Source organism: Bombus pascuorum, chromosome 2, assembly GCF_905332965.1.
Source record: "Bombus pascuorum chromosome 2, iyBomPasc1.1, whole genome shotgun sequence".
NCBI lineage: Eukaryota > Metazoa > Arthropoda > Insecta > Hymenoptera > Apidae > Bombus > Bombus pascuorum.
Window position 1 is genome coordinate 17,457,280 of NC_083489.1, and position 25,552 is coordinate 17,482,831.

The 25,552-nt window shown below is 31.8% G+C and overlaps 5 protein-coding genes across 8 annotated transcripts; 3 read left to right on the forward strand and 2 right to left on the reverse strand.

Moving 5' to 3' along the window:
• The first annotated feature begins 123 nt into the window (after nucleotides 1-123).
• LOC132916708 (BTB/POZ domain-containing protein 10) lies at nucleotides 124-6,371 on the forward strand. Of its 3 annotated transcripts, none has more exons than XM_060976975.1 (7): nucleotides 124-304; nucleotides 896-1,018; nucleotides 1,777-1,893; nucleotides 4,202-4,339; nucleotides 4,412-4,683; nucleotides 4,939-5,136; nucleotides 5,378-6,371. In XM_060976975.1, exons 1-7 carry the CDS (start codon nucleotides 207-209, stop codon nucleotides 5,842-5,844), a joined length of 1,413 nt encoding a protein of 470 aa, XP_060832958.1. In that variant the 5' UTR covers nucleotides 124-206; the 3' UTR covers nucleotides 5,845-6,371. The 3 variants fall into 3 exon arrangements, with proteins under 3 accessions (XP_060832958.1, XP_060832957.1, XP_060832959.1); XM_060976974.1 differs by having other exon boundaries at nucleotides 126-325; XM_060976976.1 differs by lacking the exon at nucleotides 1,777-1,893 and having other exon boundaries at nucleotides 127-325.
• Nucleotides 6,372-6,833: 462 nt separating this feature from the next.
• On the forward strand, nucleotides 6,834-15,376 carry LOC132916701 (protein nervous wreck). The gene is made up of 21 exons (XM_060976940.1): nucleotides 6,834-7,015; nucleotides 9,943-10,040; nucleotides 10,346-10,391; nucleotides 10,483-10,568; nucleotides 10,720-11,001; nucleotides 11,088-11,151; nucleotides 11,228-11,356; nucleotides 11,458-11,580; nucleotides 11,688-11,791; nucleotides 11,870-12,014; nucleotides 12,123-12,200; nucleotides 12,266-12,317; nucleotides 12,423-12,526; nucleotides 12,617-12,770; nucleotides 12,862-13,034; nucleotides 13,192-13,498; nucleotides 13,674-13,888; nucleotides 13,971-14,070; nucleotides 14,165-14,308; nucleotides 14,387-14,418; nucleotides 14,507-15,376. The coding sequence occupies exons 1-21, from the start codon at nucleotides 6,995-6,997 to the stop codon at nucleotides 15,068-15,070; spliced, it is 3,021 nt and encodes a 1,006-aa protein (XP_060832923.1). The 5' UTR covers nucleotides 6,834-6,994; the 3' UTR covers nucleotides 15,071-15,376.
• A 52-nt stretch (nucleotides 15,377-15,428) lies between these two features.
• On the reverse strand, nucleotides 15,429-17,731 carry LOC132916712 (3-hydroxyacyl-CoA dehydrogenase type-2-like). The gene is made up of 3 exons (XM_060976981.1): nucleotides 17,272-17,731; nucleotides 16,587-16,751; nucleotides 15,429-16,173 (listed from the first exon to the last, which is right to left on the reverse strand). The coding sequence occupies exons 1-3, from the start codon at nucleotides 17,275-17,277 to the stop codon at nucleotides 15,580-15,582; spliced, it is 765 nt and encodes a 254-aa protein (XP_060832964.1). The 5' UTR covers nucleotides 17,278-17,731; the 3' UTR covers nucleotides 15,429-15,579.
• Nucleotides 17,732-18,257: 526 nt separating this feature from the next.
• Nucleotides 18,258-22,540, forward strand: LOC132916729 (valine--tRNA ligase-like). The gene is made up of 16 exons (XM_060977001.1): nucleotides 18,258-18,646; nucleotides 18,718-18,910; nucleotides 18,983-19,229; nucleotides 19,307-19,535; nucleotides 19,617-19,796; nucleotides 19,869-19,993; nucleotides 20,092-20,354; nucleotides 20,430-20,658; nucleotides 20,722-20,844; nucleotides 20,940-21,047; nucleotides 21,120-21,279; nucleotides 21,364-21,632; nucleotides 21,713-21,925; nucleotides 21,986-22,097; nucleotides 22,167-22,345; nucleotides 22,424-22,540. Exons 1-16 carry the CDS (start codon nucleotides 18,559-18,561, stop codon nucleotides 22,487-22,489), a joined length of 2,784 nt encoding a protein of 927 aa, XP_060832984.1. The 5' UTR covers nucleotides 18,258-18,558; the 3' UTR covers nucleotides 22,490-22,540.
• Nucleotides 22,541-22,609: 69 nt separating this feature from the next.
• On the reverse strand, nucleotides 22,610-25,256 carry LOC132916731 (kelch domain-containing protein 4-like). Of its 2 annotated transcripts, none has more exons than XM_060977006.1 (8): nucleotides 25,040-25,256; nucleotides 24,614-24,784; nucleotides 24,293-24,528; nucleotides 24,050-24,216; nucleotides 23,829-23,978; nucleotides 23,541-23,759; nucleotides 23,112-23,468; nucleotides 22,610-22,827 (listed from the first exon to the last, which is right to left on the reverse strand). In XM_060977006.1, the coding sequence occupies exons 1-8, from the start codon at nucleotides 25,151-25,153 to the stop codon at nucleotides 22,664-22,666; spliced, it is 1,578 nt and encodes a 525-aa protein (XP_060832989.1). In that variant the 5' UTR covers nucleotides 25,154-25,256; the 3' UTR covers nucleotides 22,610-22,663. The 2 variants fall into 2 exon arrangements, with proteins under 2 accessions (XP_060832989.1, XP_060832990.1); XM_060977007.1 differs by lacking the exon at nucleotides 25,040-25,256 and adding an exon at nucleotides 24,891-25,033.
• Nucleotides 25,257-25,552: the final 296 nt, after the last annotated feature.

Genomic DNA, 25,552 nt, shown 5'->3' on the forward strand with positions numbered 1-25,552 from the left:
TATGGAATACAGTAAACAGAATAATTTCATAATTATTTTATAAAGTATGATGTTACGATTTTCAAATAATTTTTATTCATTCCATTTTAGTTACTATATCATAAGTTTTTCTAACTGGATGTAGCATAAAGTTCGGGCAACGCCTGTCGAGACGAATTGTCATCAATGACCGTGGTGTTTCGTATTATCTGTTTCATCAGTTTGGAATGCAACTTTCCGTCGAAAGGAGAGGTCAGGTTAACTTTCAATCTTGTGGTTTAGAGATTTGTACCTCAACCAGCTGGATTTTGAAGAAACTTGGATGGTATTTGTCTATATCTAATTTGTAAGTATGTGAGATATATGTCTTATGCACAAGTATTCTGCAAAGAATGCGAAAATATGGAGTAAGATATTTTGTAATTTTATAACAGTAACATGTCCCTTTAATTGTTAATGTAATAAATATATTTAAAAGTTCCTGCAGCATCATTATATCTAGTATAAACAAATACTTACAGAATATGCTATTCAATTATAATCTTGGATATTTTATGAATATTATTTATATCTACAAAAATAATAAACAGAAGCCTTAACAATAATTTTTCAAGTATTCGAATTTTCTATATGTTTAATTTAAATTTTATTGCATAATCCTTATATTATTTAAGTATTTATATATTTACTGTAGTTCATAATATATATAATTATGAAGATATAGGTAGTTAGAAATGAAATTGAGAAAATACATACAAAAATCTTTCTAATAATGTTTGTAATTAATTCAATAAGTTATTTAATGATAAGGTATACTTTATTAAGTACATGAAGTATAATACTTTCTGAAAATAAGGTAATTGTTTAAAGATAAGCATAAAATAATTTAAGATTATTTCCTATTATATTTTTACAGCTGGTCCAAGATGTCAAATCCTGCTGAGCGTTTAAACTATGTTCAAGATAGTAGCAGCGATACTGAAACAGATAAAGAAACAGGTGGCAGGGGCAGGCATCGTATTTATAAGAATAGAATGAGGTACTACGTAAAAGATACAAATGAGTATCATGTTTGTCATAAAATAAAATGAAAGCCATAGGTATTTTAGATATTTTGATATTTATAGATATTTTTAATATTTTAGATATTTATAGATATGTTAGATATTTTATATTATTAGCTTAATTTCTTAGTTTGTTAAAACAAATACTTTAGATGAGCAATAGTATGAGAATTTCATTTGTAATCTATTGTATCCTTGAAACTTAACAGTTACATGTGGCATGTATCAAAGGATGTTATGCAGGATGTCATGCATGTCAGTTAATCTTCTTATCAAAATTTACAAGTTCATACTTCTCTATAATTTTACACTAGATCAATCAATAAGCAGTGTATTAAAAAATAACATAATTCAATCCATATTTCACACTGATATATACCATAAAATATAATTTATATTATATTATTATATTTCATTTTAGAATCATACCACATAGGCTTCCTGCAATCGTATTTAGTTTCATTCGTTTATTTATTTATTTTATATTAAAAAGAATAATATGTGTGTGTGTGTATGAGAGAGAGCGCGCACGCGTGTTTGTATGTTGAAACAATAAAAAAGTTAAATAAACAACTAGAAGCCTTCATATTATATTACTTTGACAATAAAATTTGTATTTATATATACTTGTTCATCATTTAAATTATTTATTACATTAGACTCTGTAGATAATACACTATGCTTGTTGTCGAATGCAAACATTAGAAGGGTAATGTTGTTGTTTTGCATGTAGTTGTGGTGGCTCTTCCAAACCAAAATCTTGTTTGGTACAAAGAGATGGAAGCAATGAAAGGCACTGTCATACCTTCAATTCTGGCAGACAAAACACTAATGTTAATCAACAAAGCAGGTAATATTCACAAATGAATAGGAGACAGTAAACACAATAATGTTGTATCTTGTATCCGAAATATTTAATGATTTTAAGTTAATATCTGATAGTATTTATTAAAGTACTTAATTATCGTATGTTTTGTGAGTTGTATTTCTTATATTATTGATACAAAAGTCCAGGCATCGTTATACAACAGGTAGGTGTTACTTATACGTCGATTTTGTTTCATACATTGTGTTGCGTTTATTCCTTCATTTGAAGATGAACTCTTATAGTCAGATGACTAAAGTACCGATCCTTGCTGGAACTCCATAGATGTCAAGAAATCAAATCAGGGAGACTTTTTTACCAGAGAATTGGGCTGATGACACTGGGCCGCCACAATTGAGTGGACATCAACGCTAACGTACTAGAGCCTGGAAATCCGGTAGTGGAAAACCGCGAGTACAAGAAACATTTAAGAGGATAGTTAATCCAGCTGAAATGACAGCTGGTTTGGTAAAAGCTTCTAAAGAAGTAATTGTCAATGAACCCATTTGGCAGGATAGCCCCTTTTCCAAAACCCACCCCGTGCAAAGAACTTATAGTCAGAATCCCGATTTTTTCACTTTTGCACTACTGTGTGAAAGAGTGTATGCCGATCTGGAAGCAGAAAATTTCCGGCTCCAGCGTGAGATGACACTTACTGCTTTTCAGCACGTAATGACTAGTATCTTCAACGTTGTAATCATCGATCACGTTAGAACAATTAATGCGAAAAACCCCCATGCATAACATTCTAGAGTGCGCAATTTCCAATCCAAGGATTGAGGCAACTGAGAACGTATCTGAACAGCCAGCTGGTAGATTTGAAGTGTGTGGTGCAATAATCATAACGCTTATGAATGCTACGTCTCCCCTTTTGTGACATCAAGATTAATAGAGGCGACAATACAACAGAATGAAGATAGGCAGTTTGATCCATGGCACCCACTTCCGGACGGAATGTCTCCACCCTATAGTGTGCCTACTATGAACTTACTTGACTATCGCCACCACGTGGAACGATTAACTAACGAAAGACTACAGATTTTGCAAAATGTCACATTTCCTGATGGTAGTGACATAGAGTCGTGATTACGGCGAAGTGGCAAACTCGCTGCTCGCGTCTCCGGAACACTTCGTGGTATGGAGACAAAATACAAGATGATCATGCGAAAGCCAACGTGAGGAACAAATACCGCTAATACGGCTGGATGAAAGTTGACACAATAGATGGTGGTGCCATGCAGCAAAACCGGCAACGCCTTTCAACAGTTATTGGATCGGTACAGTCATCCGTCGCACTTGTTAGCGCCCAATGTTATTCAGTGGCAGTTTTTGCCTTACAACGTGAGAGAACAAGAACTGCTCGGGGGGTTTGCTAAGTGAGAGCCCAGGCTCTTGCGCTTTCTGGATGGGTCGATACTATAAATAACAACTTCAATATGATTGCCTAATGGTTGAGAGGGACCTGATGTCTTTACGCGATAGAAGGCATACGAACACTTCGGCATCGGATGAGCGTACTTCTTTAATAACGACATAGTTGCGAAGAAATTATTTAGTTAAGAAAAGCTAGCTACCCTGAAAAAGAATGATTCTCTCCTAGATTTAGTCTAGAAACCCCTAGCATAGGAATGAATTTTGTTACCCTAGGAATTCCTAAGGTCCCATTGGAAGTCCGTGGAAGGCCCTTTGTATTAAAGGTGCACCTCTCGCCGTCAGCGGTGCTGAGGGGCTGGAGGGCGGTCGCCTCCTTCTGCGAGCAAGTAATGTTCCGTAAGGAGGCGGCCGAGTGAGAGAGTCAGCTGCAGGCGCAGCTCGCGCTGGTCCCGACCTCCGGTAGGTCCTAGGCGCTGGTCAGTCCGACGCCGCGAGGCTGTCAGCTGCCTAGTTGGGAAACCAAGTTGTCTTGCACGGCGGCCCCAGGGATAGAGCGCGGCGTGCTATGGTCGCACACCACGTCATATCCACCCTCCCTTATTTACGGACGGAGATAGCGCTAGGGAGCCTGAGATGCATGCTTTCGCTGTTCCAGAGCTCTTTCTTTAGGCGGTAGGGACAGCCACCATGGAGGTTTTAGCCGGTAGAATCCGGCACTACTCGGCGTCCTCTCCCCAGAGGACGTGGGGTGTCTATGAAGGTTTCCACCACGTAAAAAAAAGAAAAAAATAGTGTTACTTATATATTTATTCAATACTCTGCATTGCTTTATATGTTTATTACCCATAATTCTTTTGTTTTATGTAAGTATTAATATTAAATGATCTTCAGTAGTCACTTAGAACATATCTTTTTTCAGACTTTGCTCTGGAGTTAGTGTTGGAAAAAATCAACAAAGTCAAAATAGAGACAATTTACCATCATCAGGATCTATTAATAGTATAAACAATCCACAAGCTAGTGATGAACGCATTACTCTTATTGTTGATAATACTAGGTAAATATTGTACAATACATTTTTTACTATTAATATGATTATATTAAGTTAGAAGATAAATTTTGGTTTCAGATTTATTGTTGATCCTGCACTCTTCACTGCACATCCAAACACGATGTTAGGTAGAATGTTTAGTTCTGGTGTTGAATATGCTCAACCAAATGAACGTGGTGAATATGAAGTTGCAGATGGTATATCTGCCATGGTGTTCAGAGCTATTCTTGATTATTATAAAGGTGGCGTAATTCGATGTCCACCGACAGTTGCTGTTCAAGAATTACGAGAAGCTTGCGATTATCTCCTTGTACCATTTGACGCTAATACAGTAAAGTGTCAAAATTTAAGTAAGTAAATATAATTAAATTATACTATAATGTATAATATAATAAAATTATCAAATATATTTATTATGTTAATGTTGCGTAACAAAACGTTCTGAAATTTTTCCAAATTTTTTAATCGGGATCATTTGTTACTATATAAAATTACTAACTCAATTCACAAATAATAAGTCATGACAACTCATAACTATTAAAAAGCACAATGCTTATCGATAATAAATAATAGAAATTCTAAAAATAGGGTGATTTATTTCATAGGAGGACTATTACATGAATTGTCTAACGAAGGTGCACGATGCCAGTTTGAAGTGTTTCTAGAAGATTTAATACTGCCGCTAATGGTAAACAGCGCACGTAGAGGCGATCGAGAATGTCACATCGTTGTTCTATTGGAAGATGATATCGTTGATTGGGATGAAGAATATCCACCTCAAATGGGAGAAGAATATTCACAAAGTAAGTAAGCAAAGGATACTGCTTTTTACTTCCGCCTTTTTTTACGATATCAAGGTTCAAAATATATGACCTTGCTACGGTATATTGGATGTATAAAATAGAAAATCGATAATCATATCGGTCGTAGTCTTGAATATTTTATTGGCTATATTAAAACTCATTGCCTTCAATAAGAAGTTTGTGATTTATTTCACATTAAAGAAAGCATAATGTTAATAGAGTGTCTTGTATTTTCCAACAGCTGTTAACAGTACTGCGATGTATCGGTTCTTCAAATATATCGAAAACAGAGATGTAGCTAAGCAAGTAATGAAGGAACGCGGTTTAAAAAAGATTCGTTTAGGTATCGAAGGATATCCTACTTATAAAGAAAAAATTAAGAAGAGAGCAGGTGGACGTGCTGAAGTGATTTATAATTACGTGCAAAGACCATTTATTCATATGTCCTGGGAGAAAGAAGAAGCGAAAAGCCGACACGTCGATTTTCAGTGCGTGAAATCAAAGTCTGTGACAAATCTTGCGGAAGCTACTGCCGATCCAGTACTAGATGCTGGTGGAAATCCAATAGCAATCGCTCTTTTGCAAGCTGAACCAGCGCCTCAACCAGAAGTCGTACTACCAGTCGGTTCGGATGCCGACGTTGAGGGTGCCATAGGTTTACCAGCTGATCAAGATCTTGGATCTATACCGCCTGACGAGTTACCATGAATGTCGATTGTAGAAGTTAGAACAAACAGACACGAACTTCGATTACCAAGTATTTATGGACTGCTTTCTTCTTGCGTCAATTTTTAAACCTTATCAGGCTTGCTTGCCTCACAATATTCGCTTATTTAAAAGGTCAAGCTTCAAATTATTAGTTTCCGAAGAATGAATTTCGTCGTGTTTTCCATATTTTTATAAGGTAACCAATACCAGACGACTAAAACTGCTTGAATATGATTACGCTTCAGATAAAATATGTATTAAGAAATATGCAAGAAATATGTATTTCTTGTGGATTGAGCAAGTCTGATTTTGACCCAGTCAAAATGATGTATAGTGAAGTTATCGCATCTTGTGGATGTTCAACTAGTTTAAAGTGTCCGCTGTGACTTTTTCAATTTTGTATGTAATGTTAAACGTTTCTCATAATTACATGTCAAATACGAAATACATAATGATTCATTAGGTATGTATTTGCGAAGAGTATTCCCGTTTTATACAATTAATAAAGTTGAATACTGTTTCCGAGACTGTGGTTCTTTGTTTTTACATGTTATTTCGATATGTATTTTTACAAATCTTTTCCATAGTGTGAAATTATGCAAAATAAAGTTAACTCAGGCGCTTCGAACAACGTAATAACAAGACTAAAGACATTATAGCGTAAATGAAACAAGTTTATTTTTTATCACTGTTTATTGAGCATTTCGTGTGTAGCGCCTTCGCATTTTCACGGATTAAATAATTAAAAAATTCGAACGAGATATTGAAATATGTAGTGAAACGAATATGTCGAAAAAGGGGGAATTTCGGTTGATGTCAGTCGATAAAACACACGGAAATTCACATAGAAGAAGATGACGCCTCAAAGTATCGTGCGAGATCGGACACATCGGGAAAAGTCGGAAAAAGGAGAATGAGAAATGCCGAAGATGTAGATCGAGAGAACGCAGGCGCGTATGCGATCAATAAATAGGCTAACTCAGTCGAGGACAGGAGATCAGTAGCGTACGAACACGCAAGCAGTGAGGGTGGTAGCGCGTGGTAATATTGTGTCGGGTGAGGCGTACAAAAACAACAAGCACCCCTCCCCGGCGGACGGTGTAAAACGGGCTGCCAGCGGTGAGGCTGCAGAGCAGGCCGCTCGTCCAGCATGCAACCACCACCGAGAAAAGTAAGCCGATAAGCTTGACATCTTCGCTGTCCAATTTTCTTCTATCAACTCCGTACGATCTTTTTTCTCTTATACCCTTCTTACATCAGATTTTATTTCGTGCAATTGTATCGCAATGGCATTTCTCCGAGAATTAATAAATCTATTTCCTGTCTTAATGATCCAGCGTGATATCGTGAAAGTAGGGTTCATTTCTAAAGTGTCATATGTATCGAAGGAAGTATACGAGAAGGTAACAGTTCTCGATACGATCGAAATGAATGAATTTGACCGCGTATCGATCTTTAGCGATATTTTACGAAAAAATTGACGTAAACAGCGTTCGAACGTTACCACGATAGGAAAATCGATGCGCACTTCGGTCTTCGCCACGAATCTATATCAAAAGCTGACCTCAAAATGTATAGAACGGGCCAAAGACCCAGGTTAATATCTTCTCAGATCGAAACGAACGTGCGTCCTACCGATAATGACTTCTACCCTCCTTCAGATTCTTTGCTTTCACACTGCTACCATTCGGAAATATCATCCTCTTTGCGCAGATCTAAATCTCCTTGTCCCTGAAATTTCCGTCTGTCTCCTTTATTATATAACAGTACACTATGTTCTCGCCGAAATCGATCCCGAATTTTGAATGTAGGACGATTTTCAGGAGGCCATGTTTCTTCTCGAGAAACTTTTCGCAAAATTTATTTTGCCTTGTAATTTAAAGTTTTACTACGAATTAAGATTAAGCAAGAGACAGAGTGGTCTTCAAAAAAAAAAAAGAAAAATGTTTGACTTTTCGTTCGTAATTGCCTTTTACTATAAAATGACTCGAGGAATCGATAGATAATGAATGGCAAAGTACTCTTTTATTGTGGATACAACTAGTGATTTAATATGCACTTGCAATCTTTCCACGCCCTCAAACACGACTAATGTGTTGTTCGAAGGATAATAAAGTGTCCAGGGCAGACATTACGTAGTTTTATGATTTTTCTATTAATTAATTGGACATCGATGAGAAAATAGTCGAAAGCCTTACCGTTATTTAGTTAACTCTATTTCTTTAAGGATAATAGGATTCTCCGATCTATTTATCAAGGTAGCGAATCGGGCTTTCGCTTCGCTTCGTGACAATGAAGTTTCGTAGTTAAAGATCGGGAGATTCCTGACCCACTTCCACTTACCGAAAGCCAGTCAAATGATAAGAATCCAGAGTGATTCGCAAGAAGGGAATGCGTGTTTTACGCCTAAGACTGTTTGAAAAGTATACTTCCTTTCGGCGAAATTTGGTGCAGCTCGCTACGAATGCTCTTCTCTATTTGCTTTTCGCACCGGAAATTTCTCTTCGCATCTTCCGGACAATTTTATGTTTACCCACTTCTTTGCACTCGACAATTTTCCTTTGACGAGAATAGAGCTAATGCTCAGAGAGCAAGCTTCCTATTTTAAAATTTTAACTATACTAATTATTTATGAGATCGAAGCAGCATAATTTTACACGACTTCGAGGAATTCTTTCCGTCTCCTTTCCTCCGTTTCAAGAATGTTCACCGAGTCACTCGATCGAAAAAATATCTTTTCTAACAATAAATCGCCCTATTAGGAGTCGCGATTACGATTTTCTGACGACCTACGGATGCGGTTTAAAATTCATTCCCGTCTCATTATTATCGTATCCCGTCAAGTACATCTTAGACGGGTTAAAATCTGACCTTTCTGTCTCACAGGAAGTAAGCTGAATTAGAAGGAACTATAGTTCGCAAGTAATATTAGATAAAGTTCCGTTCTTGGAAAAGACACAGTAATTTACCTGCATGTAAAAAGTGACAAATTGACGGAGTTATTGAAAATTCTCCTTTATACACTCTTCATACTTTGGGTGCAAACGGATTGAAACAAAGCGGAAAGCTCTGCTCTGTCGTTACTTGATATTTCCATTAGCGTGTTTGTCGAATCGTTGGAGCGAAAAAAGACTTGAAAATTTGCATTGTATTCGAAAATGATGAAGTAGGTTTTATCATGCGTAACAATGCGTGATATTACTAGTACACACACACACACACACATAACTATATATTTGTCCATAGATTATAAGCGTATATGCTTGATATATTTTTTAAGTATTGGTAGGATCGATAAAAAAATCAGTATTCCAATGACTAAATGAAAGTTCATTGGATATTGAATGATTGTTCATCAGAGTTCACGAAGTCAATATGAGTCACGGCGCATAAAGAAGATATCGATACACCCACTTATACTACAAAATTGAATTTGATTTATAGCAATCTTAACACTAATCAAATCATTAGTCCTATACGTTTGCCTATCAGCCAATTAATACCTCGCCAATGTGTGAAAAGGACAGAAATTTTTATTTTATTTTATCTTTGTTTTTGTTTTGTATCCGAAGCTATGTGCTTTGTTTGAAACATACTCGATTGAAACTGTAAAGGAAAATTTGAGGTATACGAACTATCTTATTTTTATTGAATACTTAACTTTACCAGTATTAAATAGATCCAATAGTCGAAGCCTGTAAAAATTTCTACATGGATAACTCTATCAATACTTGTAGCAACATACAAAAATGTACGAACAATCGAGCTGTATATTTTTCTTAAAGCATATATTTTTCTTAAAAGTATGTTCACTATCCTTCTATGTATAGTATTCGTTAATGTTATCGTTGCCAAGTCAATTTTTCGGCGCGACATTCTGGCAAAGAACCAAAGGATACGCCTCCATTTATTACAAAGATCTGTTCGTAACAAAATCGGGATATTACTACAGAAACATCGACGTGATTGTGTTTATTGACTGTTAAATCAGATCGCGTTATAACGTTACATTTTATTGCGTATATGTCATTACACATAGATATTAATTAGATCTAATGATAGAAAAAAAATATAGATTGACAATGTGAGCATTTACAGGGAAATTACACGAAATTTCTTAAGAATGTACACGCAGAGCAAGCGGCAAAATTACAAGCGAAAAACCAGCATGAATGCGACCTTCTGGAAGATATACGGTAAGTCTAAAACTTATGTAAAGGAGGATTAGATAAAAGCTGTTTAAACAACCTAAGCTCAGGTCATTTTATATCACCGATCTTGATTTCTTTGACGTTACACTTTTACCTTCAATAAATTTTATCTTATTCCGCTCGTATTACAAATGAGTTAACGCCCCTTGATATTTGCTACATATGTATTTTAGCCCTGCAACTTTTCTGTAGCATAGTATGTCTAACATGTATCTCATTTTATAATTTTGTATTTGCAAATAAATTTTCTATTTGAAAGCATTCATTCACAGTGGAAATATATTTTTCAGCAACTTTACAATAAAAAAGTCTGCAATTGAAAAATCATACTCGGAGGTAAGAGAAATATCATTTCCCGTAGCGAAAACTGTATTTGCGAAATCCACGTTATCAAGTTTACGTTGTTACTGATCAATGATCATTTCAGGCACTTCTTAAAATTTCTTCAGCATATTTGAATAAAAAGATACCAAACATTCCGGATTTGAAAGTGGAAGGTGGCGAAGAAAAATGGTACACTTTAATATTATACAGAATATATTAAAATTATTTTAGCCGAAATTATCCTCGTCCCTCCCCCCAGTCGAAGAAAGTTAAAATGTGTTGTAATGTTTTTCTACATCTTGAAACAATTCGGTTGAATTTAAATAATTGTTAATTTCAGGAATATGTGGAACGTTTGGCGAACAGTCTTAGAAGAAAACGAAAAATTGGCTAAAGCACGATTAGCTGCTGTAGAAGTTTTTCAACAACAAATTGCTGACGATGCAAAGAGTTTAAAGATGCATAAACTACAAATCTCTAAGAAGGCAATCGACCAATTAATGATAGTACAAAAAGAGTTACAATTGTGTGTACAAGATGTAGACAAAACAAAGAAATTGTACTTCGATGAAGAGCATAGTGCCCATGATGTACGCGATAAAGCAAAAGATATCGAAGAGAAGTATGTGTTTACACAGATTTGATTAGTAGACAGTCCAAGTTTTGCAATGAATTGAAGACTTAAAACCTGGTACTGATTAATTACAGACTAAAGAAAAAGAAGGGATCCTTCTTTCAATCGATAACGTCATTGCAGAAAAATAGTGCAAAGGTAAAGAAATGTTATGAGAGATATTAAATAATTTATAATAATTCAGATGTTTTACGCAAAAAATTACTATTTTCAGGTAAGCTCGAAACGCGATGCTTTAGAAGAGAAATCAACAGGAGCTCGAAATGATTATTTACTTAGCCTCGCCGCTGCCAATGCACATCAAAATAGATATTTTGTGGTCGACTTACAAAGCACTATGCAAGTAAGTCACTTTTATTACGATATACATATATATATATATGTATATGTAAATTCTTTCTTTCATTTAAAATAAATAAAAAAGCCTTTTTCCTCTGTTAACAGTATTTAGAGCAAGATGTTTATGATAAAGTTGCGGAATATTTAACGCTAATGGGTCGTACAGAACTTTTAACCTGCTTAGCTACGCAAAATAGTTATGGCAAAATTCGTGATCAAGCGCAACAAGTAAGCACAAAAATTTTAGAGAAATTACCTTAGAAATTAATATATATAACATAGATAATATAGATAAATTAATGTAAACTGTTTCGTTCATTTCTTATCTTTTACAGCTCACCAGAGAGTACAATATACAATGCTGCTGTTTGTATTATCCTGTTTTAAAGCAACATATACAATATGAATTTGAAGCTTGTGACAACGATCCGATAGAGAGGTTTATAAATGATTTATCAGATGTATATACTTTAAAACGTTATTTTTTATGATATTCTAGAAAACAGATTTGTTGCAGGATAACGGCTGATCATTCTGCTGCAGCTACACTTGGAAAAGAAGCTCGACGCTGGTCGACAAGAATAGCTCGTGAAATAGGCAGCGCTCGAGAAAATAGTAGAAAATTACAAATTCTTCTACAACTAAAAGAGTCTGGACAAAAGGTTAACGAAAGAACACAACTAGTCGCTACAGAAGTCTATTAAATTATCTCTTTTATGTTGTATATCCGAAATTGATTTATTAATAATTATACTTAACAATGATTATAGACTGATCCAAACGATCCACAAGGTCCAGATTTAGATACAAAAATCGATGAACTGAAACATATGATACGACGTGCAGAGGTAAGATATGTGGTCAAACGTGATTTTCGTCAATTCCCTTCTTTACCTATTTACTTGTTCATTAGACAGCAAAGCTAAAGGCAGAAGCAAGAATAGAATGCCTTCGAACCGGTGGAGGTTTGTTACATATTTATTTTTTTGTTTACTCGAATGCAATTGTTATAACAAATCGTAACTTAACAATTAATAATTGTATCGCTTTATATGTGTTATTTTTTTTAGTGAATGTTGATGAATGGCTACAGGAGGCAGAAACTTTAAGTGTTCAAGATATGCCACGTTCAGCTAGCTCTCTTTCTGTTAGAACTGATGCATCGGGAACGGCGGTACTGATATTTAATTTAAAACTTGTCAATCTTTTCTTATATGAAAAATTGTATAAAGTGTCATAAAAAAATCATGTATATGTTATACAGGAACATCCGTCCTCAGATTCGTTTTATGATAGCGATGGCGATGGTGGAAGCGACTTGACGACTGTCGAACGACCGGGCAGTGCACGAAATGCTTCTCAACAAGAAGAAGAAGCAACTAAGGAAAGGCAAAGACATGATAGTGAAGAAGTTGATGGTATATAAGGATTAATAATATATGACATAAATCATGATATAAAAGAGAACATTCCATTCAAAATCAAATTATTTGTATTCTTAATTGATAGCTTTACTTGAGCAAGAGAAGCAACGAATAGAACAACTTACTGTTGGTTGGGACGATCCGACAACTGTAGATTGGGATAACGAGGAAAAGGAAGAACAAACTGAGATTCGTGAAACATCTGAAATGCCTCCTACGCAGCAAATATACAAGTGTACCGCGCTTTATTCGTATACGGTGTGAACACTATATACTTTACAAACAATTACTTATTATAATAGAATTAACGTTTTAGTAAGAAATTTGTATATTAGAGAAACCATTTTTTCTAGGAAAATATTTATATATACCTTACTGTTTTAAGTATCTTTTACTTAAAATTCATTTTCTATAGGCGCAAAACCCTGACGAATTATCGATTGTCGAAAGTGAACAACTGGAAGTCGTTGGTGAGGGTGATGGTGATGGTTGGCTCCGAGCACGAAATTATCGTGGCGAAGAAGGATTTGTTCCCCAGAATTATCTCGATGTTGAAAGGGATACAACATCCGGTCTAACTTCCCAAGGACCAGGTCTAGTACAACAAATATCCTTCTCCTCGGTAGATTACACAATCGATGATCATGATGCAGTAGATCCAGATGCTAATCTACAAGCTAATCTACCAGCATCAGAAACCATTGTACAAAATCATATAGGAGGTAAGTCCACTTTACATCTTTAGTGTTAAGTAATTTTTATTTTTTTCAAATACGAAACATTATATTAATTATATAGCTTATGGCACATAATAATTTATGTAATAAATTAATACACTACATATATTTTATAATTAACGTTATCAGCATCAAATGCCGGTATTGATCTATTTTTCAGAAGTAGAACAATATTGTATTGCCCTTTATGACTACGATGCCACATGCGATGAAGAACTTAGCTTCCTTGAAGGCGATATTTTAAAGGTTTTAAGAAAAGAACCACACGATGTCGACGATGGATGGTGGGAAGGAGAATTACGGGGACAACGAGGATTATTCCCATCTTTGATCGTAGAACCTTGTGCTGCAGACGGTTCACCTTTGACTCCACAGGTTAAATTTTAATTGATCAAAGATCCTTTCAATTATTAATATATTTATTTTTAACAATCTCTTCTACGTCTTTTATCATTAGGAAAATATAACACCGCCGAGCTCTGCACCACCAGTGTTTACACCACCCGAAGTTCCAGAATTTTTATTAGAAAGTGAAATAACACAAAGTATAATGATAGGTAACAAGCTTTAAAAAAAAGTTTTAAAAAAATTATCGTAAAAAAGATGATGCTATTATTATATTGATATATTATATTGTGCTATATTGCATAGAATCACAAGATGGAATATCTAGTAATGCAAACGTTGAACAACAGCATCGACAAGAGGGTTTCATAATAAATCTTTCAAAGGACCAAAAAAGTCAATATGGCTCGCAGTTTGAAGGCGATAAATCCGAAGGGCCTGGTATAGTAGGTAAGTTTCAAATCATTACTGTTATTTATCGCGTTTCTATTTAATTTAAATATCAATATGCACAAAACTGCTGCTTAGTTGTAGAAGTATCGGATGAATCGGAAACAAAGGTAAGCAGTTTATTAAATTATAATACAAAAACATTTATTTAATGATTGATTGTTAGGCAAAATCTAACTATGTATTTTCTATTTTTAGGTAGATGATGAGAAAACAAAGCAGCTGAACATTGACCAGTCTAAAGACGATTTCGGACTTGGGGTTGCGCAAATTGTAATTACTGCGGCAACACCAATGGAAGAAATTGAACATCCATTCCCAGAATTAGAAGAAACCGCTGATGACACAGTGAAATCGACGGAAAGTTCTGATGGTGATTTACCTTCAAGCACCACTACCGAAGTAAATGAAAGTGACTGCAAAGAAGCTACTGTAATAATGGATGAAAGAGAAGAACAAGAAACTACAGAAACGACCGAAGATATTGAAGAGAAATCAACAGTTGATGACTTACCAACTGATTCAGCACCATTTCCAATTAGTAGCAGCTCTGGTAGTGAAGGGGACTCAACATCCGGGCCAAGTACAGCAGATAATTCTCAATCTATCCCATCTCGTGGTACCGTAATCGAAGTACAAGAAACAGAAGATATTGAGATCGTACCAGAAAAAATGGTAATAGGAGGAAGGGCAAGTATTCCAGACGAATTACAACCTGACCAACTAGAAAAGCTACAAAATCTGAAAGAATCGAATGCCTAGGAATGACTAGACCTCGGAGATCCTGATTATCCTGCCTTATCGAATAAACTGGCTCTTCCGAAAAATCATCAAAATAAATTCCAGTATTTACTGAAATTTTGGAAATCTCCAGAGGTTATTGCAAAGAAAGACTAATGAATAACAGGACAACTAAACGATTTTTATGTTGATATTATGTACACAACTTTTTTGCTAGATGATACTCTAGTGAACTATTTAAAGAAAGGTGTTGCGACTTTTGCAACCTATTTACAAGACATTAATGTACAGTCATAAGGTAATAAAGAAAATTGTCGATACCTATAATAGATGAAAACTTTTAGTTGTTTGTGTACATTCTAAGAGAATTATAATGGTGTTGCATGTAAAAAAATTAACGGTTTTATTCATTTTTTATACACTTTTGTCTGATTTTATATAACTTTTATTTGTGACATCCATGTTCTGAAAATCCTTTATCCATGTTCCATGTTCGTATAAACAACATAAAAGTATACAAAAAATTATATTCAAGGTTGCATTCTGAGAGCACCATCTAATCTTATCACTTCTCCATTCAAATAACGATTTTCAACAATATGTTGTGCTAACTTAGCAAATTCATCAGGATCACCCAATCTATTTGGAAATGGTACTGATTTCATTAAATACATATGTACTTTCGGTGGTAACATTCCCAACAATGGTGTATCAAATATTCCAGGTGCGATTGTAACAACACGAACACCAATGTTACTTAGGTCACGAGCTAGTGGCAAAGTCATACTAACAATCGCACCTTTGCTCGCAGAATATGCTACCTGACCTGTTTGTCCTTCCAATGCTGCAATGCTTGCTGTATTAATTATCACTCCCCTATGTCCATCATTATCTGGTGTATTCTTATACAACAATGGTATAGATAATCTAGTAACATTAAATGTTCCATTAACATTTACTTTAATCACACTTTCAAAAACCTCTAAAGTGTGTGGAGTCTCTGTATTATGATTAAATACTTTGTGGGCGTAGGCTATTCCTGCTGCATTTACTACGACATCCAATTTTTGGAATTTCTTCTGTATTGTATCTAAAGCAGCTTTTATGTCATCCGTTGATACCACCTATAAAACAAAGTTGCAAAGTATCTATTAATATAGAGATTTCTTTTGCAAAAGTTATATATTTATAATATCAAATTATATACAACAAATATTTAATTAATAACTAATTTAATAACATTCAATGTCAATTCATAGTGGTTACTAATGCTATTAATTGTAGTATGCAATTAATACTATGAAGTTTTACATTCCTAAGAAATTGTTAATTCGAATATAAATATGTTACAATCTAAGAAAAAATATATTATGTTAATATGTATAATTCTAAATTTCCTTATTTGATGTCTCTTTAATGTATTTCGCTATTAATATACAAACTGGAAAATTTTATTACTATAGATTGTTTACATAATTTTTAATACTATTACTATTAATAGCAATAATAATATTTATGGTATTTATTTCATACATACATTCATTGGTGTAAAGACAGCAGACTGTCCAAGTTCATCAGCAATTTCATTTCCTTTAGATGTTGGTAAATCAGCAATAGCTACTTTCGCACCTTCTTTTATAAATCTTCGTACAACACCAAGTCCCAATCCAGATGCACCACCAGTTACTAGAGCAACTAATCCCTAAAATATATACATATAACTATAAATATATAGAAGTTTCTTATTTCTTACATATAAATATTTTCCTCTACCACATAATATTATATGTGTAATACATTAATTAATGAATATAAGATATTCATTCAAACAAAAACTAATCATTTTTAAACTAATTATCTTTATTGCATTTTAGGAAATACACGGAATATTTATTGTAACATATTTTTTAATTATCTAATTTTTCTATCTTTTCAAGATAATGCCTATTATCTTGAATAGGCATTATCAAGAATAAATTTTATGAAAAAATATAACAAGCTTTTAGAAGTTAAACAAAGTTCAGTTTTTATCAATCATAAACAATGACATTAATATTAGTACAAAATAATAAGTATGCAAAACAATTCAACATCGTACGTAATACAAGCGTTAATACCATAAGAAATGAAAGGATTGCACATGATTTTTTATACTACACGAATTTATATTCGTAATAATAATTAATATTAATGTATATAGCGATAATACCATTAATACTTACGTTCATTATTGTTAAAATAATATTGAAAATGTTAGAAGTATAAACAAATATATCATAGAACGATACACGCAACACTTCAATTGTAAATATTAGTTAAGTCTCAACTAACATCTGCGAATATCAGGTGGTACCAGCTAAATGAACTAATACGCCTCACTTGGACCTTAGACTGGCAGTTATGAAATAGAAGTGGAAGCAAACAAGATACATGGATTGAGATAACATTAAAACTATAAGACAGAGGGAGCCAACCAAATTTGGTTTTGTTATCGGCATGAACTTTCGAATAATCATATCAGTATCCCATTCTGCAACTTTTTTATAAGCAAATCAAATAACAATATATAGATCCTATAAAAACAGAATAAACAATAGAAACCAGTTATTATTTAAAAATATTTCATTGTTATATAAAATATTCATTCTAACTACAAAATTTGTATTTAAAGGCATTTAATCAAAAATCAAGAAATTTTACGCATTCATTGTAATCTCTGATGTAATATTATGTTATTTTGAACTACAAATCAACTTTTAATTATGTATCAAACAAATGTGAATTAATACTCTGTTAAATTAACGTTAAATAAAAAATGCTTTTCTCTGTATTTTATGATTTATTATTTTATCTATGTATTTACATACAATTCATTATTAAGAATGGCTATAGTAACTAAATAGGAAATAAAAGATATAAGTGAATATTTAACAAAATATTTTTTATCATTCATGCCAAAAGTTAATATAGTACAAGTCACTATTGTATAAATATACATATATTTACCATTTATACGATTAGTAAAATTTTATTTTAAGGAAACATGTATCTAAACATTTAAATTTAATTTAAATCTTTTATCAAAATTTGTAGAAGAAACATAATAACAAAGAAAATTACTTATACATAATATATAATGCTACAACAATTAAAAATTATTTAATTTTATATTTTTAAAAAAGGATTATTTATTTAATAGTACAATATAATAGCACATTTGATAAAAAGAAATTAATGAACGGTATCATATTACTGAAAACTATTAAGAGGAGCTAACGTAATATAAAGCTATTAATTCAAAACAACATAAAAATATCTGAATTTTAAATAAAAATTTACAATAAATCTTATTCTGTAATAAACATAAATCCAATTATATCTAACTAATGACAACCATTAACATTTATGATTACAGTGAATGAATAATTTGATGTTACTTGCATTATTGGTTATGTTTTTTTAAACGCACAAAATAAAAGGAGAAATATATGACATATATTTAATTTATAATGAAAGTCATACAATGTAATACTTCATTACACTTTAAGTCCTACTATAAATATTGCTGCAATAAGTTCTCTACTGAACAGTTATCAGGTATTTTTTGTTCATAAAAATGTTAAAAGTGGTGTCTATATAAAGTTTATTATTATGATGCCTCTTTCTAGATTTTCCAAAAACTTTTAACAATAAAAAAATTGAACATGAATGGTATCAGATTTGGAAAGACAATAATCATTTTACTATTAAAAATAGTGAAAAAGCAGCATTGAAAATGCTTTTACCTCCTCCTAATATAACCGGAACATTGCATTTAGGACATGCATTAACTGTTACAATTCAAGATATATTAGCAAGATGGTATCTTTACAAACATTATTAATTTTTTAAATGTTAAAGCAAATAACAATTCAGAAGGTAATTTGCATTTAGGTATAGAATGAAAGGACATCCTGTAATATGGATACCAGGTTTTGATCATGCTGGAATTGCAACACAAATGATGATAGAAAAATATCTTTTTAAAGTAAAAGGTATTAATAAGTCAGATGTAGGAAAAGAACAGTTTCTATCATTTGCTTGGCAGTGGAAAAATGAAAAACAAAATAATATAAAATCTCAATTAGAAGCTTTGGGTGCTAGTTTAGATTGGTCTAAAGAATACTTTACAATGAGTGAGGTATAATAGGAATTTTTTCATAAAAGGTATCTGAAGTGTTAAATAAGCAAAGTATTCTTTTATATTTGAAATTTCAGAATCATAATGTTGCTGTGATAGAAGCACTTGTCATATTGAACAATCGGAATTTATTATATAGAAAGAAAGATTTGATAAATTGGTCTCCTACTCTACGTAGTACAATATCGGATATTGAGGTAGAACGTTTATACATTACTAAAAAAACACAGCTCCAAGTTCCAGGATACAAAAAAATGATTACATTTGGTGAAATAGCATATATAGCTTATCCAGTGAAAGATTCAAGTATAATCATTCAAATATAATACTACCATATTGTATATAATTCATTTGTAGGAAAATTAGTTTCAATTTTTGTTTTCTTAGAACATGAAATAGTAGTAGCAACTACTAGACCAGAAACTCTTTTTGGAGATGTAGCAATTGCTGTTCATCCAGATGATGAAAGGTACACAAAATATATTGGGCATCAAGTTTGGCATACTTTAAGAGAAACATATATTCCTGTTATTTCTGATCCTTCAGTTGATAGACAATATGGCACAGGTAATTACATTTTAATTATTTTAAACTTTTATTAGTCTGAATAGCACATTATTATAAAAATAATTCTTTTAGGTGCAGTAAAAGTAACACCAGCGCATGATCCTTTAGATTACCAGATTGCAATGAATCATCAATTAGAAATTATTGAAGTTATTGATGAATATGGAAATATAACAGGAATAGGCAAACAATTTAAAGTATATTTATCTTTTATTTAAATAATTGCATTTTTTACAAACTTCGTTTCAATATAGTAAATTCCTTTATTGTAACTCTTTTTTATTGTAAATTTTAGGGTTTGCCAAGATTTATTGCTCGAGAGAAAGTTTTAAACGAATTGTCAAATAAAGGTATTCTAAAAAGTATCAGAGATCACGAGATGTATGTGCCACTATGTTCACGATCTCATGATGTCATAGAATACTTACTCAAAGAACAATGGTTTATTAAATGTGAAGGTATGGCTCAGAAGGCACTACAAGCTGTGAAACAGGGTCATTTAAAAATATTACCTAATACTTATGAAAAATCGTGGTATGATTATCTCAATAATAACAGGTACAAAAAAGATATAAACAATATATAGAAAAGATCGATAATATCATTTATTTCTTAGTTATATATTTCTTTCAGAGATTGGTGTATTTCAAGGCAAATATGGTGGGGACATTCTATTCCTGCATATTATGTTACAGTTGAAGATAAAACTGAATGGATAATTAGTAGAACTGAAAATGATGCAAAAACTATTGTGCAAAATAAATATGGACCAGATGTAAAATTATATAAAGATCAAGATGTATTGGATACTTGGTTTTCTTCTGCAATACTTCCGTTTGCAGTAATGGGATGGCCAAAGAAGGTATAAAGCTATAATAATTGAATAATATGTAAAATATGATTATGTTAGAAGACATATTTTTAGACACAAGATTTTGAAAGATATTATCCTTTAACATTAATGGAAACAGGAAGTGATATTCTTTTCTTTTGGGTTGCAAGGATGGTAATGCTAGGATTGGAATTGACTAATTGTATACCTTTTAATGTAAGATCTTCTATTCTGTGGCACATATTTCTTTTAACATTAATATATAATCTTATAAGATTCATTTAACATTTTAATAACAATTGTTTATTCAGGAAGTTTTACTGCATGGTCTTGTATGTGATGCTTATGGAAAGAAAATGTCTAAAACAACTGGGAATATTGTTTCTCCAGAAAATATTATCAATGGTATTACATTAAATGTAAGGATTAATATGGGTGTTTTATTTGAAAAAAATTTATTTTCTTTATTTTAAATATTGTGGTGTAAATAGGACCTGATTGCACAAATGAAAGAAAGTTATAATACAGGTTTAATTAGTGAATCTGTTTTAAAACGAATGTTAAGTGCAAATAATAAACAGTTTCCTAATGGTATACCAGAAATTGGTGCAGACGCGTTACGTATGACATTATGTAGTCACAATATTAAAAGTTAGTACATTTCAATTAATAATATTTGCTCTTATTATTATACAGTTTTAATTATAATACACACAAATATCTTTGTTTAAATAGATCAACATATCAAGTTTGATATTATGGAGTGCCAAACAAACAAACTTTTTTTAAATAAGATTTGGCAAGCAGGCAAATATGTCTTACTGATGACAAGCGAACAAGTGTATCAAGAACCTACAAATATGACAATTATTGATCAGTGGATTCTAAGCAGATTATCTCTAATGATAAATATAGTCAGTGATTCATTTATGCAACGAGATTTCCATAAAGCTATTGCATCAATGAAACAATTCCTATATTATGAATTTTGTGATTTTTATTTGGTAATACCATGGTTATTAAATTGAAATTACTAATGGAGAAATATAATTTAAAATACAATTAGAGATCTTATTTTATATAGGAAGCAACTAAATGGGGATATAAGAGCAAAGACATAGATGCACATATAAGTCATACATATAGCTTAAGAAAATGTTTAGAAGTATTTTTACGTATATCTGCACCTATAATTCCATATATATCTGATGATTTGTATAAAAGATTATCAAATGAGTTTCCAGAATTTTTATCAGTGTCGTCATTAATGCAAGCACAATATCCAGTACCACAACAGGTGAGATAACATATTGACATTTTAATATGTTTCAAAACAATAAATTTATATACATTGCAGTTTAATGAATGGAGAGACGTTTCTCTAGATGAAAACATAAATAATGTCTTAAATATTATATTAAAAATTAGAAGCATTATCGGTAATGTTAGCAAAAAATTAAACCCAGAAGGTAATTATTTATAGATTATATACTTTCATGGTGATTTATGAAGAAATTAAAGAAGATTTTTATTTACAGTTCACATTGTAACTAGCAAATTTGAAAATCTTAAATTTTATAATGATGTTATAAATTTAATTAAAGGTGGAAGTAAAATTTTTAATATTTTTATATTCTTAAAAGATGATTATACAGAAGATAAAAATAGTGTTTTTTATAATTGTAGTTCTGATTGTACATTATTTATTATCACTGAGGTAATTTAAACAATTTTATATATATATATATACTTTACATTTACAATGATTAATATTTATTACTTTTTTTATTTATAGAACCCTTCTATTTTGCAACAATTTAAGGAGAACATCTTGAAAAAAACAATTAGACAGAAGAATTAAAACTAAATAATTTGAAAGAAATGTAATTTAAATAAATTACGTTAAAAAATATTTTAGGATGAAATTTGATGATTGAAATCAGATAATGCATGAGGTAAAAATCAGATTAAATATTAAAAATAATTTTAAACATAATTTATTTAAGGAATTCTATTGTATAATACAAAGGAATTATTAATTTTCATCAACATCCATCTGCTTGTCTATAGGATCACTCTCATTTTCATCACTGTCATCTGTGTGTTCACTGTCTGAACTAGAATCACTGGAATCGTACCAAATTTGTGAAGACAAATCATCTCTTAATATTGTATTCCACTCGTCTAATTTACGATAATCTATAAAAAGAAACGAATTACAAACAAATTTTTGTGCGTACTAAAAAGATGATTAGAATGAGGAATGTGGATCTGATTGGCTATCTCGTATAGACTCAGCACAATCATAAAGATAAATACGCGTATTGGCTGAAAGCGTTAAATATATAAATGTTACATATATAAACAAAACATAGCAATGCGTGACGGTGAACGATCCCTGTGCTGTTGTGCTGGTCATCTTTTCAGCAACGCACAATATATACAACATTTATAAAATTAATTACGTATGCATAAATTATTACCTAAACTATAAAAGTCGTTGAGTGTATACTGTCTGTTTTCATCCTCAAATAAGCCTCCATATAAATATAAGCTATTTTGTTTTACAACTAATCCAGAATTCATTCTTGGGGATGGAACAAACACATTTTTATATATGTTTTCTTTTTTATCAATAGTAGATATCTGTGTTGATCCTATTGTAACTGTGAAGATTCCATCATCATCAATAACTTTAGATTCAACAGAATTAGGGAGTGGTTCTTGCATATCCATATCATTGTCATCTTCTATTTCGATATCATTTTCTTCCCCATCATCTTCCTTCAATTTTCTTCTTCGACGTCGTGTAGTTATATCTCTTTTTCCATTCAGTGTTACTGATGATAAACAGTAATACATTTATTCTATTATTCTATCAACAGAAGTTTTATACTAATTAATATATTTACCTGTGTGCCATTGAAATTTTTCTAAATCTAAAGCTACTAAGTCATTGTAAAATGTTCCATGAAGTTCCTCTTCATTATCTTCTTCATCAAAAACTCCACCAAATAAGTAAGCCAAATTTGGTTGAACCAAAGTGGCAGGTGCGCTACATCGTGGTGATATTTTAACTCCTGATTGTTTTACAGCCACCCACTTCCATTTTAAACCTGACTGATCATTTTCTGTGACATAATATTTAATATTATTTAAAATTTGAATATATGAAACATTTTATATAAAAAATTGCTTACTCTCAGGAGTCAATAAGAACATGTCACTATGAATGCAGCCTTTATCAAAATCTTTTTTTATTCTTTCCTTACTATAACCACCATATACAAGAAGTTTATTGTCAGGTGTTGGTAGCAGTATACATCCAGATCTTGGAAATGGTGGAGTACCTGATCCATACGAAATATGTTAATATAATAATCTGCTTTTAAACTACACCTTTTATTTACTAAGATTTTACCTCTTAAATCAATTTTGTGCCACACATATGTTTCAAGATTAAATATATGTACATCATTGTAATATTTATAATCTCTTAAGTTATCATGAAATCCACCAAATACTACCAATTGTTTTTTTATATGTGCCATTCTGTGGCCACTTCTGGCTGATGGCCCACCAGGAGATCTTAAAAGGAAATTAAAGGAGATAAGCAACTGAAAATTTTGACTTGCAAAATATTTAAAAAATATGATCAACATACAAAACTTTTTCCCACTTTTTTTCTCCAAATCGATAAACCCATAAATCTCTATAATGATAAAATTGTGATTCCGATGGACTTGAAAATTCACCACCAAATACCCATAGTTCTCCTTTATTTGCACTTGTAGTTACAGCTTGATGACCACAACGTGGAGGAGGAGCACCAGGTGCTTTAATGATCATCCATTCATTTTTGTTTAAATTATATATAAACATATCTCCATAAACAAACGTCTGCAGATAAATATGAAATATACAAGAGAAGTAGACATTATTATTTATAAAATCTTATATTAACATATAAAACTTTTTAATTTACTGTTCGTCCATCATGAAATTCTCCACCAAGCATAACAAGTTCATCTTTGGAAGGATGTGCTGTTAAAGTAAAATTTACACGTCTGGATGGTGGATCTACTGTTTTTTCAATAACACGTTGTCTTTTAGATTCTTCTTTTTCAATTTGAGCAATCACATTCTCTATATCTTCCTGGAATATATGACAATAAATCAATATTATTTCTGCACTATGAATTATGCATTATGAATCACATTTATAATATTTGGATAATAAAATATATTAAGACTATAATTACATGTTAAATAGGAATGACATACAATAAATATATTTTTCTCTTGTACTAGATTAAATATATTTCAGCGCAAAATCTGACTTTTTTAGAAATGTTTAGAAGCTTTATAAATATACTATAATATCTTATATTTATGTATACATTTTCCTAACCTCACCAAGTGTAGCCAATTCTTTTTTTTGTTTAGCATTCAGCTTTTTTTCAGTTTTAAGTGCAGTTTTTGCACCACCACTTATCTTTTTTTTGTTTTTATCTTTTTTACCCATCTTATATGATAAGTTTTTTGAAAAGTAGGAAGCACTTGTAGTGAACTATACGACGTCAATACATTTGTGTGACCGCCTCAACCTCTACATGCTTTGTGTTCAAATACATATGCATTTGTGTAGTACAACATTTAAATTTTGCACCAAGAAGATAGTAGTTTTTTTATTAGCCAGAAAAATTGATCAGATTTTTCTGAAAATGTGTATTAAAAAATTATAGCCAATATATATAAATTAAATTTTACTCTCTTTATAGGCGAATTTTATTTTAGGGCTCCAAAAATTATTGATTTTTTATTTGCAATCTTATAGTTTTCGGCGTGTAGAATCCGACTTGAATATGTGGAATTTTTTTCAGATTTTCAGATTATACACATCGAAAACTACAAGACTGCAAAT

Bases quoted from the DNA above. Each gene is read 5' to 3' on its own strand.
- LOC132916708 (XM_060976974.1), top strand. From the start codon at position 207: ATGCAACTTTCCGTCGAAAGGAGAGGTCAGGTTAACTTTCAATCTTGT. The intron at 4,684-4,938 runs GTAAGTAAATAT...TTTATTTCATAG, and splicing joins AGTAAAGTGTCAAAATTTAA to GAGGACTATTACATGAATTG. The intron at 5,137-5,377 runs GTAAGTAAGCAA...ATTTTCCAACAG, and splicing joins GGGAGAAGAATATTCACAAA to CTGTTAACAGTACTGCGATG.
- LOC132916701 (XM_060976940.1), top strand. From the start codon at position 6,995: ATGCAACCACCACCGAGAAAA. The intron at 11,002-11,087 runs GTATGTGTTTAC...GATTAATTACAG, and splicing joins GCAAAAGATATCGAAGAGAA to ACTAAAGAAAAAGAAGGGAT. The intron at 14,309-14,386 runs GTAAGTTTCAAA...ACTGCTGCTTAG, and splicing joins CGAAGGGCCTGGTATAGTAG to TTGTAGAAGTATCGGATGAA.
- LOC132916712 (XM_060976981.1), bottom strand. The intron at 16,174-16,586 runs GTATGTATGAAA...TTTGTTTTATAG, and splicing joins CTGTCTTTACACCAATGAAT to GTGGTATCAACGGATGACAT.
- LOC132916729 (XM_060977001.1), top strand. From the start codon at position 18,559: ATGAAAGTCATACAATGTAATACTTCATTACACTTTAAGTCCTACTAT. The intron at 22,098-22,166 runs GTAATTATTTAT...TTTTATTTACAG, and splicing joins CAAAAAATTAAACCCAGAAG to TTCACATTGTAACTAGCAAA. The intron at 22,346-22,423 runs GTAATTTAAACA...TTTTATTTATAG, and splicing joins CATTATTTATTATCACTGAG to AACCCTTCTATTTTGCAACA.
- LOC132916731 (XM_060977006.1), bottom strand. From the start codon at position 25,153: ATGGGTAAAAAAGATAAAAACAAAAAAAAGATAAGTGGTGGTGCAAAA. The intron at 24,529-24,613 runs GTAAATTAAAAA...ATTTATCTGCAG, and splicing joins AATTTCATGATGGACGAACA to ACGTTTGTTTATGGAGATAT. The intron at 23,760-23,828 runs GTAAGCAATTTT...ATTATGTCACAG, and splicing joins GTTCTTATTGACTCCTGAGA to AAAATGATCAGTCAGGTTTA.